Source organism: Xyrauchen texanus, chromosome 49, assembly GCF_025860055.1.
Source record: "Xyrauchen texanus isolate HMW12.3.18 chromosome 49, RBS_HiC_50CHRs, whole genome shotgun sequence".
Lineage (NCBI taxonomy): Eukaryota > Metazoa > Chordata > Actinopteri > Cypriniformes > Catostomidae > Xyrauchen > Xyrauchen texanus.
In genome coordinates, this window is record NC_068324.1 from 23,299,843 (window position 1) to 23,321,660 (window position 21,818).

Genomic DNA, 21,818 nt, shown 5'->3' on the forward strand with positions numbered 1-21,818 from the left:
ATCATTCAGCCCTTGGTTAGGTGCTCAAAAATATCTATATAATCGTGTAATGTAACAAAAATTATTAGAACTGTAAATAAATCTGCCTGTTAGGTCTTTTATATGATTGAGAAGTGGTTAAGTATGGGGGTAGCGGTTGGGCTAAGGGACCTAAAGTAGTGATATGATTGTATAATGCAACTACACATATAATGTAATAGATTTATAAGTATAATAAAACATATTGTGGTTTAACACATTTGATAATAGCCAAAGACTGACAGTGACGCCTCCCTTATGAGACTGCCCTAAGGTTATCTACTGCATCAGTAAACAGATGCTGTGGAGTGCTTTTGACATCTATATAGTGACATGCAGGCGCAAGTAGTAGTATATGATGCCTTTGCAGTGAGAATGGATTGGTATATATGTAACAACTTTGGGGTTGATTCATTGCCCCCCTTTGTGCGGTGTCCATTTACATTGTATATATTGCATATGTGGTTTTTGCGTCCCTGGATAGTGCTTCATTTTAAAGCTTAAAAAGTATCCCACATTACCATAAAATAGTCTTTGCCACTCATGTTTGATTCCAAGTCTTTTGAAGGCATATGATGGTGAGAAACAGCTTGGAATTTAAGTCATTTTTCAGTGAAAAGGTTGACGTCCATTTTACATAAATGAGTTCTACAAGAGAAGCTCTTTCACAGTTTGCATTAAACAACCTTCTCAAAACAAAAGTTCTCGCGTTATTACTTTTACATACTTTTATGATACTTTTGGGACTTTTTCTTTATAATCTTTAAATCTTTAAATTGAGGCACTACCCACTGCCATTACATTGAAAAGAAGGACCACAACATTCATTAAAACATTTCCTTTTGTGTTCTGCAAAAGAAAGAAAGTCATGCGAGTTTGGAAAATTACTCAAATTATCATTTTTGAGTGAACTATTCCTTTAAGAAAATTAAACAAATTTAGACTAAGACTGAAATTTAGATTTGATTTTCCCGGATCATGGAGTAATTCCAAGAACTGGATCAAACTAATGTTTGTTAGTAGAGTTATTTTGAAGTACTTAAGTTCTCTCCTGTTGTTTTGTTTACGGATCCATAATATGGCTATGAATGGCATATATTTTGTTTGTCAGTAGCTGGAGAGAGGGTTTGATATTGCTCGAGTTAGAATTAAAGAGGTACATACACAAAGAATTTCACAAATTCTGAGTCTCCCCTCCGCTGGGCTCAATTACCACATTTGGAACTCATTAAAACATCCATACCCCCTCAACCACGAACCACTCAGTATGAAGTGAAAAAAATGGAGTGGATGAAAAAATATGCACTTTCCACAGACACCCCAACCCCCCTCCGCCACCTCCTGTTTCACAGTGACCTCACAGAGAAAGAATGATCGTCTGGAAGCCAGTGAAATACAGCCACCACATGTTGATCAGTGTAGGATTGTGTGTCGGTGTGTGCGAGTGTGTTTTATCTGGATTACTATTGCAAAATAAATCAGCTGTTTCCTTCCAAGCACTTGTCTGTTTCTGTGAGTGGAACGTGTTTATCTGTGAATGAAAGCTCATGGAACTTCTGGTTTTAAAACAGACTGTTTACCATTCAGAATTGAATTTACAATGATTTTGAAATCTGAATCTGAATTAGAAAACAGGATGCAGAATTGTAATTACAATTTAAGTTTAAAGGGTGCAAAAACAAGGCTTTTAATCTTTTCTTTGTTCAGTATAAATACAGGGCAAAAATTACTCAAATTGAAATAATTAATTAAATGTTTAAATAAAGCATTAAATACATATGTAACGAGTTCAGGAGCTAAGAAGGACACGAAGGCAAATAGCTCCTCTCAAGGTAAATATTTTATTGCAGTATAACACAGCTTCAATTTTCAACAATTAATTCGGGCCGAGACTCTCTCTCCCTCAAGTGCTGGTGGCGTGGGTCTTTTATTCACTCTCCCCGTGCTAACTGGAATTAGAGACAGGTGATAGACATAATTTAGCTCAGGTGTAAGTTCCCTTACCGCTTCCCTCTCTCCAGACGGACACTTGACCACACCCCCGCTGCCACAGACCTCCACCGCCCGACTCAGGCCAGGGAGCCATCCGGACTGCCTACCACTCTTCCCCATTTCTGGAGAGGAAGTCAGCGGCAGGCATCTGCACCCCTGGTCTGTGGACCACCTTGAACTTAAAAGGCTGGAGAGCCAGATACCACCGGATGATCCGGGCGTTAGTATCCTTCATGCGGTGAAGCCATTGGAGTGCGGCGTGGTCCGAGCAGAGGGTGAAGGCCCGCACCAGCAGGTAGTATCGGAGAGTGGGGACCGCCCACTTGATGGCCAGACACTCCTTTTCCACGGTGCTGTACTTGGTCTCCCTCAAGGAGAGCTTACGGCTGATGTGCAGCACACAGCTCCCCCTCCACCACCTGCAAGAGTACGGCCCCCAGCCCTCTGTCTGAAGCGTCCGTCTGTAATAGAAAAGGGAGTGAGAAATTAGGTGTGTGTAAAAGCGGCCCCCCCACAAAGTGCGGCTCTAACCTGCATGAAAGCCTGTTGGCACTGCTCCGACCACTGGAACGGGTCTGGAGCCCCTTTTTTAGTGAGGTCAGTCAGCGGGCTGGTGATGTCCCAGTAATTAAGTATAAACCTCCTGTAATAGCCAGCCAGCCCCGGAACTGCTTCACCCCCTTTTTGGTTTGTCAATTTGGGGATACACCTGGCCGTGGCCCAAGTAGAACCCCAGATACCGTACCTCCACATGCCCAATCACGCACTTCTTGGGGTTTGCTGTGAATTTATTGCTATAAATTATGATTTAATCTAAATAGGCAGCGGCATAAGCCGAATGTGTCCTGAGGATTCGATCCATGAGACGCTGAAACATAGCCGGGGCCCCAAACAAGCCGAACGGAAGCGTCACGAATTGGTGCAATCCGAACAGCGTGGAGAAGACTGTTTTTTTCGCCAGAAATTGGTGTCAAGAGGATCTGCCAATAACCCTTTGTCAAATCCTACATCGAATAAAATCGGGACCAATGAGTGGTGGTGGCATAGTGGCTAAAGCACAGGGCTGTTAATCAGAAGGTCCTTGGTTCAAACCCCACGGCCACCACCATTGTGCCCTTGAGCAAGGCACTTAACTCCAGGTTGTTCCGGGGGGATTGTCCCTGTAATAATTGCACTGTAAGTCGCTTTGGATAAAAGTGTCTGCCAAATGCATAAAAATGAAAAATAAAATCGAGCAGTACCTTACCGATCGAGCAACTCATCAACGCGGGGCATTGGGTACGCATCAAATTTAGACACCGCGTTGACTTTTCTGTAAACCACACAGAACCGTTCCAACCCGTCGCTCTTAGGCACTAGAACTGGGCTGGACCAATCGCTGTGGGATTCCTCTATTACCCCCACATCGAGCATTGCATCTAATTCCTCCCAAACTATTTTCTTTTTGTGTTCGGGCAAGCGATAGGGATGGCTACATACCACCACTCCCGGTTCGGTCTCAATGTGGTGCTGGTTGAGGTTCGTACGACCCGGTAGAGGGGAGAACACGTCCGCAAATTCTAGTTGCAACTTGACAACCCCTGTGAGCTGATACGGTGAGAAGTGGTCCCCACAAGTGACCGGAGTGTTATGAATAGGTTTTGTGTTTACCTCCGGCCCGAGCTCCGCCTTTTCCGGAACTACCATATCCAACGTCACAGGGACCGCCTCCCTCCATAGTTTCAGGCGGTTGAGGTGATATATTTGATGTGTGCCCCCTCTATCGGTTCGCTTTACCTCATAATCGAGTTCCTCGACTCGTCCTGTGACCTCAAAGGGCCCTTGCAACTTGGCAAGTAATTTGGAACTCGATGTTGGGAGTAATACGAGTACCTTATCTCCTGGTGCAAACTCCCCTAGCTGAGTACCCCTGTCATACAGTCAGCACTGTCGTTCTTGAGCCTGGAGCAAATTCTCCGGTGTTAGTTTTGCTCGAAGATCAAGAACGTACTGAATTTCATTTTTGCTATGTGAAGGTCCCTCCTCCAAAGCTTTGCGGATGACATGAAGCACCCCGCGCGGCCGCCACCCATACAGCAGTTTGAACGGGGAGGCTTGGGGACCTCTCGTACAGCAAATAACAGGGGGTTGTTGTGGCAAAAAATTATTAACCAAATATTATCACTGCATAAGAGACACTCCAAATCAAACAGTCTTTCAAAAGAATTTACTCTTGCAAGAAGGACCCAGTCATTACACAGGAGTTACTCTGTGCCATGAGCGAGATGCTGAAGGGGAGGGCTGACTTGTTTTTTATACCTCTTGCCCAAGGTCTCCCACAGAAGCAGATCCTCCCCCTCTGCATTCCTCAGACACAGGGGCATTCCCTTGCAATGACAACGAAGACGGCCCTGGCTCCGCCTCCCCCGCTAGAGCATCGCACGTATCACACCTCATCGTTTTTATGCAGGACCCATCCGCACCCATTCCCTTCAATACATTTCTAAAATCAGGCCAATTAGTCCCCAAAATCAGCGGATGGGTGAGGCGGGAACTAACCACGGCCTCCACTCTATGCTTTGTTCCCCAAAATGTAATCACCAGGGTCACCACAGGGTATTTGTGAATATCCCCATGCACACACTTCACCCTCACCATCTTAGCTGTGCCCAATGCCCCGGGTGGAACCAAGCATTGGTGGATCGTGTTTTGATTTCAACCCGTGTCCACCAATGCTTGGTGAGTACCCCCGCTTGATCCTTACCAGTATCCGGTACGCTCCAGCTTGATCGGGGGCAGCCTGTGGGGTGTCAGGGACCCGGACCACAGTCCCCAGCTCCATCACGGGGCATTGATCCCTGGAGTGGCCCGGATCCCCGCAACCCCAACAGGCCAGCCCAGACGCTACACCCGCACCTGTGTCGGTGGACACTTCCACCTGTTGGGAAGGGCGGCTGGGGCGCTGTAGAGATGGGGGGGCGTGTCCACCACATTGCGCGGGGTACTGGACGCGTTGGCGGAGCTCCTTGCCTCTGTGGGGTAGGAACGGGCTCTGGGGAGAGAGCAGAGTGAGAGGGAGGAGGGGAACACACAAGGGGAGGGGGGAGAGAGAGAGAGTGAGAAAAGGGCTCTTCCGCCCTTGGGTATGCAACCAAATGGTCCTCTGCAAGCTGGACAGCTTCCTCCAGCGACGCTGGGTGGTGGCACTGGACCCATTCCGCTGTCCCCTTCGGCAGACCATGAATCAGCTGCTCTAGTACCACCTGGTCGATCGCTCCCCCGACATCAGGATTCCCTGCCAGCAGCCATTTCCGGCAAGGGACTGGAGGATTCCCTCTCTCTGGACGGACACTTGACCACACCCCCGCTGCCACAACATAATTAAACTCTTAAAAAAACTATAAAATCATTAAACTAATCATTAAATAATGTCACTCATGTTTAATTTTTGCACTATTTTGTGTCCATTTTCATTTCAGCCTTAACTTTCATCTAATTTATCTAAACTTAACCCTGAAAATGAAAAGACGTGTGTGACATGGGGGGTGTGCCTTTTCAGGTCTCCCTCCGCCTTCACTATAATGAGAGACAGGTGTTAGAGATAATTATGACCCAGGAGACAAAACTGACACAAGACCACGCCCCACATGCCACAGTGTGCTTAAATAAAAATCAACCGAAAGAAAAAGCTCAAATGAAAATAGACAGAAACTAGTGCTAATGTTAATGTTTTTACTGTATATTTTTTTTTACAATTTCATTATATTGTTAATGATTTATTTAATTATGTATGTATTGATTTAATTTGATTATATTAATTACTAATTATCAATGTTTTTAACCAAATGCCACCTATAGAAGGTGGTATTTAATTTATAGCATATAAATATCATTAGAATATCGTGCAAAAGTTCATTAATTTCAGTAATTCAACTTAAAAGGTGAAACTAATATGTTATATAGACTCATTACAAGCAAAGTAAGATATTTCAAGCCTTTATTTGATATAATTTTGATGATTATGGCTTACAGCTTATGCAAACCCCAAATTCAGAATCTCAGAAAATTAGAATATTGTGAAAAGGTTCAGTATTGTAGGCTCAAAGTGTCACAATCTAATCAGCTAAACACCTGCAAAGGGTTCCTGAGCCTTTAAATGGTCTCTCAGTCTGGTTCAGTTGAATTCACAATCATGGGGAAGACTGCTGACCTGACAGTTGTGCAGAAAACCATCATTGACATCCTCCACAAGGAGGGAAAGCCTCAAAAGGTAATTGCAAAAGAAGTTGTATGTTCTCAAAGTGCTGTATCAAAGCACATTAATAGAAAGTTAAGTGGAAGGGAAAAGTGTGGAAGAAAAAGGTGCACAAGCAGCAGGGATGACCGTAGCCTGGAGAGGATTGTCAGGAAAAGGCCATTCAAATGTGTGGGGGAGCTTCACAAGGAGTGGACTGAGGCTGGAGTTACTGCATCAAGAGCCACCACACACAGACGGGTCCTGGACATGGGCTTCAAATGTCAAACGTCTTACCTGGGCTAAAGAAAAAAAGAACTGGTTTGTTGCTCAGTGGTCCAAAATCCTCTTTTCTGGTGAGAACAAATTTTGCATCTCATTTGGAAACCAAGGTCCCAGAGTCTGGAGGAAGAATGGAGAGGCACACAATCCAAGATGCTTGAAGTCCAGTGTGAAGTTTCCACAGTCTGTGTTGGTTTGGGGAGCCATGTCATCGGCTGGTGTTGGTCCACTGTGCTTTATTAAGTCCAGAGTCAACGGAGCCGTCTACCGGGACATTTTAGAGCACTTCATGCTTCCTTCAGCAGACAAGCTTTATGGAGATGCTGACTTCATTTTCCAGCAGGACTTGGCACCTGCCCACACTGCCAAAAGTACCAAAACCTGGTTCAATGACCATGGTATTACTGTGCTTGATTGGCCAGCAAACTCGCCTGACCTGAACCCCATAGAGAATCTATGGGGCATTGCCAAGAGAAAGATGAGAGACATGAGACCAAACAATGCAGAAGAGCTGAAGGCCGCTATTGAAGCATCTTGGTCTTCCGTAACACCTCAGCAGTGCCACAGGCTGATAGCATCCATGCCACGCCGCATTGAGGCAGTAATTAATGCAAAGGGGCCCAAACCAAGTACTGAGTACATATGCATGATTATACTTTTCAGAGGGCCAACATTTCTGTATTTAAAATCCTTTTTTTTATTGATTTCATGTAATATTCTAATTTTCTGAGATTCTGAATTTGGGGTTTTCATAAGCTGTAAGCCATAATCATCAAAATTATATCAAATAAAGGCTTGAAATATCTTACTTTGCTTGTAATGAGTCTATATAATATATTAGTTTCACCTTTTAAGTTGAATTACTGAAATTAATGAAATTTTGCACGATATTCTAATTTTTCGAGTTTCACCTGTATACACACATACAAACACACACTGGTGGCCAAAAGTTTAGAATAATGTACAGATTTAGCTCTTTTGGAAAGAAATTTGTACTTTAATTCACCAAAGTGGCATTCAGCTGATTACTGATGTAAAAAACAGCATTACCACTATTTAAATGTAATCAAATCTAGACAGGCCCCATTTCCAGCTGCCATCACTCCAACACCTCATCCTTGAGTAATCATGCTAAATTGATCATTTGGTTCTAGAAAATCACTTACCATTATATCAAACACAGCTGAAAAATATTTGGTTCATTAAATGAACCTTAACATTGTCTTTGTGTTGTTTTTGAGTTGTCACAGTATGCAATAGACTGGCATGTTTAAAGGTCAATATTAGGTCAGAAATGGCAAAAAATTAAAAAGCTTTCTCTAGAAACTCATCAGTCAATCATTGTTTTGAGGAACGAAGGCTATACAATGCTTGAAATTGCCAAAAAACTGAAGATTTCATACAAAGGTGTACACTACACTCTTCAATGACAAAGGACAACTGACTCTAATAAGGACAGAAAGAGATGTGTAAGACCAGATTTACAACTAAACAAGAGGATAAATACATCAGCGTCTCTAGTTTGAGAAATAGACACCTCACATGTCCTCAGCTGACAGCTTCATTGAATTCTACAAGTTCAACACCAGTTTCATGTACAACAGTAAAGAGAAGACTCGGGTGCAGGCCTTATGGGAAGAATTACAAGAAAAAGCCACTTTTAAAACAAAAACAAAAAGTCTGAGTGGGCAAAGAAACACAGACATTGGACAACAGATAATTAGAAAAGAGTGTAATGGATCTTAATCTCATTGATCTTTTGTGGGATCAGCTAGACTGTAAAGTGCGTGAGAAGTGCCTGACAAGACAGTCACATCTATGGCAAGTGCTACAGGAAGTGTGGGGTGAAATGTCACCTGAGTATCTGGACAAACTGACACACGTGCACGTGGAGGATTTTTTATGAGAACTCTTTAAAGTAGTTTAGAAGATTTTTTGTTCAAATTGTAATTGCATTTTTCAGGTTATTAATGTCCTGACTATACATTGTGATCAGCTGAATGCCACTTTGGTGAATAAAAGTACCAATTTCTTTCCATAAGAGCAAAATCTGAACATTATTCCAAACTTTTGGCTGCCAGTGTGTGTGTACATATATATATATATATATATATATATATATTCTGAAACCTAACAAATGTAGCTTTTCCTTTTACAATTGGACATATTTGGTGTTCATGTCAAATGAAATGTTAAAGCAACTCAGTTTTCAGTTCATCAGATACGAATGAAACATGTTGGTACTAAACATGAAAAAATTACTTTATAAAAATTATAAAAGGCCACGTTGTAAAAATTATTACATCCTCCTGAAAGTTATAATTAAGCTAGTTGAGGAACATTGATCAGCATTATTCTTTTGAACTATCACACTGTGCTCATTTATGCTGCATATTGTATATATATACACACACACACACACACACACACACACACACACACACACATTTTGCTTTGTATTTAGTAAATTAACATTTATTCTATGAACACGGTTAAAGAACTCTTCATCTCACTAAATGCTCTCAGTTACCCCAAATTTTGCTGTCAATACTTATTTTCATAATGTTATCTGAAAACAGTGTGGTGGACAATGTGGTGCTGAATAGCAAGAAATATATCTAGTGATGTATATTAATTGTTTTTGACACAACGTCTGTTGGACTTTTGAAATTCCTCTTGTGTGTGCCTCGACTTGAATATCTTTGAATTGCAATTCAGTACATTCCTCTTCCTGTCATTCCAATTAAATGTCTTTGAGGGAGTGACCAAATAAAAAACTCCAACTCATGAATTTGAATTAACATATTCTAAAATTCCAAATTTTGCCCACAACCCTAATTTGAGATTAAGGTTCATTCCAGTATTTTGGTTGTGCTGGAAAGCTCTTTTCTGAATATAATGCTGTAATTAAGTAATGTAGAGTTGTGCCATAAAAGCCAAATGCAGTTGTTATGTATGACCTTGTCTTGTTTTACCGTTGCCCCTTTGTTTTCCATTTTTGTCCCTTTTGTTATTCCATAGTTTTCTCTGTTGTCCCTTTTGTAGCTCCACAGTCTTGTTAGCATTCATGTTTTTTGTCATTGTTTTCACCTGTCCTGATTAGTTTGCCATTTGCTTCTGTTATCATCTTGTTATCTTGTTTTGAGTTCTGTTTGTTCATTGGCCCCTTTGTCCCTTGTTCATGTATTTATACCCCGGTTTTTGGTTCAGTCCTGGTCTATTGTTGAATGTTTGTGAATGTTGTTGTTAGCCTAGAATGTTTCCCCTGCCCGTGTTTTACCTCAGTCTTGTGTTTATTTCCCCATTGAGGGTTTTTCCTTTGTTCCCGTATTTTCCGTGTACCTGCCTTGTTTGTTTTGTTATCAATAAAAGTTGAACTGCATTTGGAACTGCATCTCCTCATCTGCCTTCGCTGCCTCATTCATAACAGAACGACAGACCACTACGGATCCAGCAGTTCAGTGGGCAAATTACCACCTGCTCTGCTTGAGGCAAGAGGACCGCCCTATAGAGGACCACATCCACGACTTCCTTAAGCTGGCGAGTGTTTCGGATTTCCCGGACTACTCACTGGTGGTCTTCTTCAGAGGCAATCTGCACCCCGCATTGAAGGAGCGGCTGCCACAGGCGACGCGTGGCTGGACCCTCCGCGACTTCCTGGTGGCAACCCTACTGGTGTGCGACTCACCGCTCGCGGTGGGCGTTGCTGGGGGGGACTCTGCCTCGCCGTCCGCAGTGGTGTCTCTTCGGCCACCCCGGCGCCCCTTGTGACACCAACTCCACCTGTCAACGAGGTCGCCCTCACGTCAGTCGCCTTCCGCGAGCCAGCGCGGCCCTCTTCGTCTGCCCGGAGGAGGGAGAGAAGACGGGCTTCTGCCTTCCGGCCCACGCCTGCCCCGGTCTTCGAGCCAGAGCCCACGCCTTCCACTGTGAGCGAGCCAGCGCCCACGCCTTCCACTGTGAGCGAGCCAGCGCCCACGCCTGTCACGGTGAGCAAGCCAGCGTCCACGCATGTCACAGTGAGCGAGCCTGCGCCTACGCATGTCACTGTGAGCGAACCTGTTGCCTCAGAAGTCACTGAGCCAGTGCCTGTCAGCCTCGACCGTCCCTGAGCCAGCGCCTGTAGCCTCGACCGTCCCTGAGCCAGCGCCTGTAGCCTCGACCGTCCCTGAGCCAGCGCCTGTAGCCTCGACCGTCCCTGAGCCAGCGCCTGTAGCCTCGACCGTCCCTGAGCCAGCGCCTGTAGCCTCGACCGTCCCTGAGCCAGCGCCTGTAGCCTCGACCGTCCCTGAGCCAGCGCCTGTAGCCTCGACCGTCCCTGAGCCAGCGCCTGTAGCCTCGACCATCCCTGAGCCAGCGCCTGTAGCCTCGATCGTCCAAGAGCCAGCGCCAGTAGCCATGACCGTCCAAAGGCCAGCGCCAGTGGTCGCGCCCGTCCAAGAGTCTGAGCCTCCCGAGCTTTCCAGAGCTCCGCCTCCCGAGCTTCCTAGAGTTCCCCGAGCCTCCCGAGCTTTCCAGAGCTCCGCCTTCCAAGCTTTCCAGAGCTCCGCCTTCCGAGCTTTCCAGAGCTCCGCCTTCCGAGCTTCCTAGAGCTCCGCCTTCCGAGCTTCCTAGAGCTCCGCCTTCCGAGCTTCCTAGAGCTCCGCCTTCCGAGCCTCCCGAGCTTTCCAGAGCACTGCCTTCCGAGCTTTCCAGAGCACTGCCTTCCGAGCTTTCTAGAGCTCCACCTTCCGAGCCTCCCAAGCTTTCCAGAGCTCCGCCTCCCGAGCTTCCTAGAGCTCCGCCTTCCGAACCTCCCGAGCTTTCCAGAGCTCCGCCTTCCAAGCTTTCCAGAGCTCCGCCTTCCGAGCTTCCTAGAGCTCCGCCTTCCGAGCCTTCTGAGCTTTCCAGAGCTCCGCCTTCCGAGCTTTCCAGAGGTTCACCTCTCAAGCCTCTCAAGCCTTCTAGGGCTCTGCCTCCCAGGGCTCCATCTCTCAAGTCTCTTGGGTCTGCCAGGGCTCCTCCCAAGATTCCCAGGGCTCCGCCTCCAGAGCCTCCCTCAGCTGAGCCTCCCTCGGCTCTGCCTCCTGAGCCTCCCATGGCCCTGTCCTGTTGCCTCCCCCCGGGCCCCCTGACCCAGTCCCTGTCCTGTGGCCTCCTCCCAGGCCTCCTGACCCGGCCCCTGTCCTGAGGCCTCCTCCCAGGGCCACTGACCCAGTTCCCATCCTGTGGCCTCCTCCCAGGCCCCCTGACCCGGCCCCTGTCCTGTGGCCTCCTCCCGGGCCCCCTGACCCAGTCCCTGTCCTGTGGCCTCCTCCGAGGCCTCCTGACCCGGTCCCTGTCCTGTGGCCTCTTCCCAGACCACCTGAACCTGTCCTTACCCTATGGCCAGATCCCAGACCTCCTGAACCTGTCCTTGCCCTGTGGCCAGCTCCCAGACCACCTGAACCTGTCCTTGCCCTGTGGCCAGCTCCCAGACCACCTGAACCTGTCCTTGCCCTGTGGCCAGCTCCCAGACCACCTGAACCTGTCCTTGCCCTGTGGCCAGCTCCTAGACCTCCTGAACCTGTCCTTGCCCTGTGGCCAGCTCCCAGATCACCTGAACCTGTCCTTGCCCTGTGGCCAGATCCCAGGCCTCCTGAACCGGTCCCTGTCCTGTGGCCACCTCCCAGGCCCCCTGACCCAGTGCCCTTTGTGCCCCCGTGGACTGCCTGTCTGCCCCTCGTTGCCCCCCGGACTGCCTGTCTGCCCCTCGTTGCCCCCCGGACTGCCTGTCTGCCCCTCGTTGCCCCCTGGACTGCCTCTCTGCCCCTCGTTGCCCCCTGGACTACCTGTCTGCCCTCTGTGCCCCCAGTCAATGGTCATTTGTTCTTCCTGTTTTTTGTTTTGTTCTGTTGATCGTCTTGAATCCGATCCTTAGAGGGGGGGCTATGTTATGTATGACCTTGTCTTGTTTTACCGTTACCCCTTTGTTTTCCATTTTTGTCCCTTTTGTTATTCCATAGTTTTCTCTGTTGTCCCTTTTGTAGCTCCACAGTCTTGTTAGCGTTCGTGTTTTCTGTCATTGTTTTCACCTGTCCTGATTAGTTTGCCATTTGCCATTTTTTCTGTTATCATCTTGTTATCTTGTTTTGAGTTCTGTTTGTTCATTGGCCCCTTTGTCCCTTGTTCATGTATTTATACCCCGGTTTTTGGTTCAGTCCTGGTCTATTGTTGAATGTTTGTGAATGTTGTTGTTAGCCTGGAATGTTTCCCCTGCCCGTGTTTTCCTCAGTCTTGTGTTTATTTCCCCATTGAGGGTTTTTCCTTTGTTCCCGTATTTTCCGTGTACCTGCCTTGTTTGTTTTGTTATCAATAAAAGTTGAACTGCGTTTGGAACCGCATCTCCTCCTCTGCCTTCGCTGCCTCATTCATAACAGCAGTGAAGCAAATTCAAATCTAATTCAAATCTCTGAAAGACATGTTTTTCTGTCTTCTTGTCTGTCAGGAGTGGACATCACTGCAGAGAGCTTCATGGAGCGGTTAGATAACGGATTCCTCTTGTGTCAGCTGGCTGAGACACTGCAGGAGAAATTCAGACAAAATAACAAAGATCTCCAGACAGGAAAGGTGCTAATTCTATTTCCCTTAAAACCAACATTATCTCATTAGTATTCATAAATATTTGCATGTGGTTCTATCGCACAAGATTTGAACATTTAAAGCTGTATGTGAAACCGTTATGCACAAATATCTACAAATACTGATATGATCACTCTGTCATAACACACACCAGCATCTATTTTTAATCCAGAGTCTTATGATTAGAAAATAGGACTGGTGGATATATCAAATATTCACAATATTTTCATGATTACTTGGCTTTAAAGTTTGCTAATGAGTAAGTCTTTAGATTAATTTCTTTCGATGCACCGATATGCAATTTCTTGGCCAATACCAGTTACTGATAATTCACTGCTCATTTTGCAGATACAGATAACCGATAATTTTACTTTTTTTTTACTTAAACCTTATAAAATTTAGCTACTAGTTAATTAAAACTATTCAGTTGAAACAAGTGAGTCAAAGAAAATAGTTGTCATTTAAATGATTGGAATGGGAACTTCACAATCTGGTAAATCCAATTTTGCCATGATAAGTATATTTGGATTTTCCTAGTAATCAGCCAACAATATATCGGCCACCGATATATTGTGCACCCCTACCAGAGATGTTCACGAGTCCGTGTCAAGTCTCATGTCACTAAATGTTACATACCCTTTTTTAGGGTATATACATTTATACACACACACTGGTGGTCAAAAGTTTGGAATAATGTACAGATTTTGCTCTTATGGCAAGAAATTGGTACTTTTATTCATCAAAGTGTCATTCAACTGATCACAATGTGTAGTCAGGAAAATAATAACGTGAAAAATTACTTTTACTATTTGAATTTTTTTATTTTACTTAAACTACTTCAAAGAGTTCTCATCAAAAAAATCCTCCATGTGCAGCAATAACAGCTTTGCAGATTCTTGGCATTCTAGCTGTCAGTTTGTCCAGATACTCAGGTGACATTTCACCCCACACTTCCTGTAGCACTTGTCATAGATGTGACTGTCTTGTCGGGCACTTCTCATGCACATTACAGTCTAGCTGATCCCACAAAATATCAATGGGGTTAAGATCCATAACACTCTTTTCCGATTATCTGTTGTCCAATGTCTGTGGTTCTTTGCCCACTCGAAACTTTTCTTTTTTTTCTCTGTTTGAAAAGTTACTTTTTCTTTGGAATTCTTCCCATAAGTCCTGCACCCCTGAGTCTTCTCTTTACTGTTGTACATGAAACTGGTGTTGAGCGTGTAGAATTCAATTAAGCTGTCAGCTGAGGACATGTGAGGCGTCTATTTCTCAAACTAGAGACTCTGATGTACTTATCCTCTTGTTTAGTTGTACATCTGGTCTTTCACATCTCTTTCTGTCATTGTTAGAGCCAGTTGTCCTTTGTCATTGAAGACTGTAGTGTACACCTTTGTATGAAATCTTCATTTTTTTTTTGCCATTTCAAGCATTGTATATCCTTCGTTCCTCAAAACAATGATTGACTGATGAGTTTCAAGAGAAAGCTTTTTCTTTTTTGCCATTTTTGACCTAATATTGACCTTAAGACATGCCAGTCTATTTCATACTGTGACAACTCAAAAACAAACACAAAGACAATGTTAAGCTTAATTTAGTGAATCAAATATCTTTCAGCTGTGTTTGATATAATGGCAAGTGATTTTCTAGTACCAAATGATCAATTTAACATGATTACTCAAGGATAAGGTGTTGAAGTTATAGCTGCTGTCTAGATATGATCCAAAATGACTTTTTTCAAATAGTGATAGTGCTGTTTTTTACATCAGTAATGTCCTGACTATACTTTGTGATCAGTAATACCACTTTGGTGAATAAAAGTACCAATTTCTTTCCATAAGGGCAAAATCTACACATTATCCCAAATGTTTAGCCGCCTGTGTGTGTGTGTGTGTGTGTGTGTGTGTGTGTGTGTATATATACACTCACCTAAAGGATTATTAGGAACACCATCCTAATACTGTGTTTGACCCCCTTTCACCTTCAGAACTGCCGGATCCACAATGGTGCTATTTTTGTTAAAAAAGCCCGACTTTTGCAACACATGGACATCGGAGCAACCAGTGTTCGTGTCTACCATCGCCAGACACTACTCAAATATAAGACTCATGCAAAAACCAAGCTGCATGATGACCTGCAGGAGGCGCTACGCGTACTCGGCTTGCTGCGGAGACCAGGCCTCCAGCCCTCGGCGTCGCCTGATGCCGGTGGCCGGGGAGAGGACGTCGTAAGCGGTGTCGCGAAAGCGAAGCGCGGAAAGAGGGCGGGGGTCCATGCTAGGCTAAAAACAAACCCTAGCCGGCCGGCTGTCCCGTCTATCCTGCTCTCAAATGTTTGCTCCCTGGACAATAAACTGGACTATATCCGACTCCAGCAGGCTACGCAGCGTGAGTTTAGAGACTGCTGCGTCTTTGTTTTCACGGAGACGTGGCTCAGCGACAGAGTTCCGGATGCCGCCATTCAGCTAGACGGGCTCGACTCGCTTCGCTGCCGACAGAAATACAGCTCTCTGCGGTAAGACTCGCGGTGGTGGCTTGTGTGTTTACATCAACACGGAATGGTGCAAGAACTCTATGCTAGTCTCTAGTTACTGTTCATCGCTGTTGGAGCTTGTGACTGTTAGATGCAGACCTTTTTATCTACCACGGGAATTCACCACTGTTTGCATAACCGAGTTTACATTCCCCCAGCGCTAACGCTAAGGAAGCTCTGTGAACTGTATGGGGCTATGAGCTGAACTGCAGAATGCTCACCCCGACGGACTGTTTATTGTCGCCGGAGATTTCAACCATGCAAATCTCAAGACAGTGCTCCCTAAATTCCATCAGTATGTGGACTTTGCAACGAGAGGGGCTAACGCGCTTGGTCTTGTTTACATAAACATCCCAGGCGCTGCACGGGCGGAGCCCCGCCCCCACCTCGGCTACTCAGACCACATCTCTGTTATGTTAATTCCAGCATACGGACCGCTCGTCAGACGCACAAAACCGCTTCAGAAGCAGGTGAAAACCTGGCCAGCAGGAGCCATCTCTGCTCTTCAGGACTGTTTTGAGTGTACTGACTGTAACATGTTCAGGGAGGCTGCAACATATGGCGATTCTACCAACTTGGAGAAATACACAGCATCAGTGACCAGCTACATCAGCAAGTGCATTGATGATGTCACTTTCTCCAAGACCATCACCACACGCTCCAACCAGAAGCCGTGGATGACTGCGGAGGTGCGCATGCTGCTGAGGTCCCGAGACTCTGCCTTCAGAGCAGGCGATAAGGCAGCCCTAAGAACAGTTAGGGCCAAACTGTCACGGGCAATCAGAGAGGCAAAGCGCGCGCACACCCAGAGAATCCACAGTCACTTCCAGGACAGTGGTGACACGCGGCGCATGTGGCAGGGCATCCAGGCCATCACCAACTACAGGACAACATCAGTTGCCTGTGACAAAGATGCCTCCCTTCCAGATGCGCTGAACGACTTCTACGCTCGGTTTGAAGTGCAGAACGACGTGATGGCGAGGAAGTCCACCCCTCCTCCAAATGACCAGGTGCTCTGTCTTACCACGGCAGATGTGAGGAAAACTCTATGTAGAGTCAACCCACGGAAGGCTGCTGGACCAGACAACATTCCTGGCAGAGTGCTCAGAGGATGTGCAGACCAGCTAGCAGATGTTCTTACCGACATCTTCAACATCTCTCTGAGCAGCGCCGTTGTTCCAACGTGCTTCAAGGCCACCACCATCATCCCCATGCCAAAGAAGTCTTCAGTGTCCTGCCTCAACGACTACCGTCCCGTCGCACTTACACCCATCATCATGAAGTGCTTCGAGAGGCTCGTCATGAGGCAGATTAAGACCCAGCTGCCCCCCTCACTAGACCCACTGCAGTTTGCGTATCGTTCAAACCGTTCAACGGACGATGCCATCACCACAACCCTCCATCTGGCCCTCACCCACCTAGACAATAAGGACTCATACGTTCGAATGCTGTTCATAGATTTCAGCTCAGCATTCAACACAATCATTCCCCAGCACCTGATTGGAAAGCTGAACCTGCTGGGCCTGGACACCTCCCTCTGCAACTGGATCCTGGACTTCCTGACTGGGAGACCTCAGTCAGTCCGGATCGGGAACAGCATCTCCACCACCACCACACTGAGCACTGGGGCCCCCAGGGCTGTGTGCTCAGTCCACTGCTGTTCACTCTGCTGACTCACGACTGTGCAGCAATGCACAGCTCGAATCACATCATCAAGTTCGCCGATGACACGACCGTGGTGGGTCTCATCAGCAAGAACAACGAGTCAGCATACAGAGAGGAGGTGCAGCGGCTGACGAACTGGTGTAGAGCCAACAACCTGTCCCTGAATGTCGACAAAACAAAAGAGATGGTTGTTGACTTTAGGAGAGCACAAGGTGAACACACTCCGCTGAACATCGACGGCTCCTCTGTGGAGATCGTCAAGAGCACCAAATTCCTTGGTGTTCACCTGGCGGAGAACCTCACCTGGTCCCTCAACACCAGCTCTATCACCAAGAAAGCCCAGCAGTGTCTCTACTTTCTTCGAAGGCTGAGGAAAGCACATCTCCCAACCCCCATCCTCACTACATTCTATAGAGGGACTATTGAGAGCATCCTGAGCAGCTGCATCACTGCCTGGTTTGGGACTTGCACCGTTTGGACCGCAAAGCCCTGCAGAGGATAGTGAGGACAGCTGAGAAGATCATTGGGGTCTCTCTTCCCTCCATCAAAGACATTTACAAAAAACACTGTATCCGTAAAGCAACCAGCATTGTGGACGACCCCACACACCCCTCACACAAACTCTTTACCCTCCTCCCGTCTGGCAAGAGGTACCGAAGCATTCGGGCCCTCACGGGCAGACTGTGTAACAGCTTCTTCCCCCAAGCCATCAGACTCCTCAATACTCAGAGACTGGTTTGACACACACGTGTCCTGAGTTGCACTTTAATAACTGTCACTTTATAACTGTCTGCTACCTCAATAACTGCTATGTGCATAGAACATTATCTCATAGTATGTTATGTTTACATTTTTAGAAACTGTCATCTTTTTTGCACTACTGAGTACTGGTCGGCGCTGCACTATGTCTATTGTCCTGTTCATTGTCAGTAATTTGTTGTACTGTCCTGTACTTTTTGCACATGTTTGCACGTGCACTTTATATAGGTATATATAGGTAGTTTATATAGGTATTTTATTTCGTTGTGTAGTCTCATGTGGTCCTATGTTGGTCCTTTGTTGTTTTTATGTAGCACCATGGTCCTGGAGGAACGTTGTCTCGTTTTGCTGTGTACTGTACTAACTGTATATGGTTGAAACGACAATAAAAACCACTTGACTTGACTTGACTAATTCTACGTGGCATTGATTCAACAAGGTGCTGAAAGCATTCTTTAGAAATGTTGGCCCATATTGATTGGATAGCATATTGCAGTTGATGGAGATTTGTGGGATGCACATCCAGGGCACGAAGCTCCCGTTCCACCACATCCCAAAGACGCTCTATTGGGTTGAGATCTGGTGACTGTGGGGGCCATTTTAGAACAGTGAACTCATTGTTCAAGAAACCAACTTGAAATGATTCGAGCTTTGTGACATGGTGCATTATCCTGCTGGAAGTAGCCATCAGAGGATGGGTACATGGTGGCCATAAAGGGATGGACATGGTCAGAAACAATGCTCAGGTAGGCTGTGGCATTTAAACAATGCCCAATTGGCACTAAGGGGCCTAAAGTGTGCCAAGAAAAAATCCCCCACACCATTACACCACCACCAGCAGCCTGCACAGTGATAACAAGGCATGATGGATCCATGTTCTCATTCTGTTTACGCCAAATTCTGACTCTACCATCTGAATGTCTCAACAGAAATCGAGACTGATCAGACCAGGCAACATTTTTCCAGTCTTCAACTGTCCAATTTTGGTGAGCTCTTGCAAATTGTAGCCTCTTTTTCCTATTTGTAGTGGAGATGAGTGGCACCCGGTGGGGTCTTCTGCTGTTGTAGCCCATCCGCCTCAAGGTTGTGCGTGTTGTGGCTTCACAAATGCTTTGCTGCATACCTCGGTTGTAACGAGTGGTTATTTCAGGCAAAGTTGCTCTTCTATCAGCTTGAATCAGTCGGCCCATTCTCCTCTGACCGCTAGCATCAACAAGGCATTTGGATGTTTTTCCCTTTTCACACCATTCTTTGTAAACCCTAGAAATGGTTGTGCGTGAAAATCCCAGTAACTGAGCAGATTGTGAAATACTCAGACCGGCCCGTCTGGCACAAACAACCATGCCATGCTCAAAATTGCTTAAATCACCTTTCTTTCCCATTCTGACATTCAGTTTGGAGTTCAGGAGATTGTCTTGACCAGGACCACACCCCTAAATGCATTGAAGCAACTGCCATGTGATTGGTTGATTAGATAATTGCATTAATGAGAAATTGAACAGGTGTTCCTAATAATCCTTTAGGTGAGTGTATATATATATATATATATATATATATATATATATATATATTTTTTTTTTTTTTTTTTTTATTATTATTATTTTAAAAACTCTACTTAAAGGTGCAGTATGTAAGATTCAGAAACCTTGTTATTAATGACACCTGTGACCGTTAAGTGAACAGCAGCCAGCTACCTGTTGCTCACACTTGTGCACACACTCCATAGGGATGCGATCGAGCATCAGAAACAATGACATAACATACAAAGAGACTGAGCATGATTCACCGGTGCACACAAGCAATGCAAAATGACATATGCAATGCAATGTAATGCAATATCAATAGGTATAATTTTGACCTCTGTTTGGCGATCATAATGAGCCACGAAGCTACAATGCCCAATGTTTGTGACAATAAAATATTAGTTAGCTTTGTGTGATAATTAATGTGAATAACCTTTGAGAATGTGTTCTTTCTGAAGTTTCTGATTCTGAGGACACAATCAATTGAGAGCACATATGGCACGGTGGGTGATGTCATGTTTCATGGGACTCTTATCCCTTTTCGGGTTTACTGGGAAATACATAATCAAATTCTTTGCTAAAGGTCTGATCGATCATGACACATGGGGAAATGTGACGTAGATGTAATAAAACCACAAAAATAAAACACAAATTCTTCCTTTAAGATATTAATAGTTAAGGTTAAAAGACTTAAGTCTTTTGTGTCGAGTCGACTAGTCTGAAGTCATTTTAGGTCGAGTCTGGTGTTGAATCTCAAATCTATAAAAATGCGACTTGAATGGGACTCGAGTCTGAGTCTCCAACTCGAGTCCCCATCTCCGACCCCTACTAATTTCACAATCCATCCTTGTCTTTCAACTCACAAGCCCTTCAGTTTGTTCCATCCCAACTTCCTGTTTTCCCATTCAACAGGAAATGCGTCAACACAGAAAAGAAAACTGTACTCATAAAACAGTCTAATGGGGTTTTTAAATAGTGTCTTTGGTTTAAACTTCACTAGCAAAAATGGCACCACAGATATGAAGTCCAATGCATTTCCATTAATCAGTTCAATGAAACTGGCTGTTTCAATGAGTTGATCAATGATTAGTTTACGCCACCACACAAAAATGCTCACATATTAATGTTTAAGTTAAAAATATATGTAGTTATTGCATTTTTTGAAACCCATTTCAGAGCAAATAAATACATATCAAGATATATATATTGCCCAGCTGTATACGTCAGACAACTGCAGATATTTACACTTCTGTGAGGACTTGTAACCCAATACTAAGGAATTCCTCTTTGAAAACAAGAAATGTGAGTAATCTGGCATGTCTGGGTGAAAAATGTAAGATGTCTTTATGTCCCTGTAACACAGTTAAAGGATGGGCAAGGAGGAGGCGAGAACCGGCTTGTCAACATAAATAATATTTAATGAAAACTTAAACCAAAAGCACAAACATAAACACACATGACGGACATGCCCGTGTAGAGTATGAACGGAAAATCATGAACTCACTAATTCTGAATGCAATGCACACATTCTTGCGAAGGGTCCTAAAACCCCCACACACTGTTACTCTCCCCACACCCCCCCTCCTTAGATGAGAAAGGAGTGTGAGAGGTTGAAAGACACACACGTTCCTACCATTTAAAACCCAGAAATGGCTTATTTTTAAGGAAATATGTTTTATTCCCGTATGCTTGGGTATTTGTGCTGTTATATCAAACTAGTTAAGATTGTTTAGTTGTGTAGTTAAACTCTGAGGGCTTATATAAAGAGTCTAAGAGTATATATTCACTTTTAAGTGTACCAAATACAAGTTTCTTGGTATCAAATTAAACCTTACGACTCGCCCTAGCTGAATATATATATAAGGTTACATTAAAATGTATTCTGCTATGTTTTACCATCTTTTGAGTGATTCAAACCACATCCGGACCCTGTTGTAAATTAGGCAAATGACGAGCCTTGACAAGACAAAGGGAACCATCTCACGCCAAAACTGAGAAGCCTCATTGGGTCATTCCTCCCAAAGGAGGTGTGACCTCCCTACCTTAAAAGTCAGGATCTGGTGTTGAATCGCTCTCTTGTCCTCTTGCTCTCTTGTCTCTTGTCCTTACATCTCTCTCCCACACTTCTCTCTTGCTTTCTCTTCTGAACCTCTTCAAGTTTTCTTCAACTTCTCTTCAAACTCTCGTCAGACATGTCTTTTGTTTTATTTGGCGTTTATCTCAGTCTTTTCCTT

General features: G+C 45.0%; 1 protein-coding gene across 1 annotated transcript in view; it reads left to right on the forward strand.

Moving 5' to 3' along the window:
* LOC127640054 (growth arrest-specific protein 2-like) overlaps nt 1-21,818 on the forward strand; it is a 160,263-nt gene that overhangs the window by 40,272 nt on the left and 98,173 nt on the right. The window contains exon 3 of the mRNA XM_052122426.1: nt 12,972-13,093. Coding sequence (XP_051978386.1) covers nt 12,972-13,093 — 122 coding nt within the window. The remainder of the gene's footprint in view (nt 1-12,971; nt 13,094-21,818) is intronic.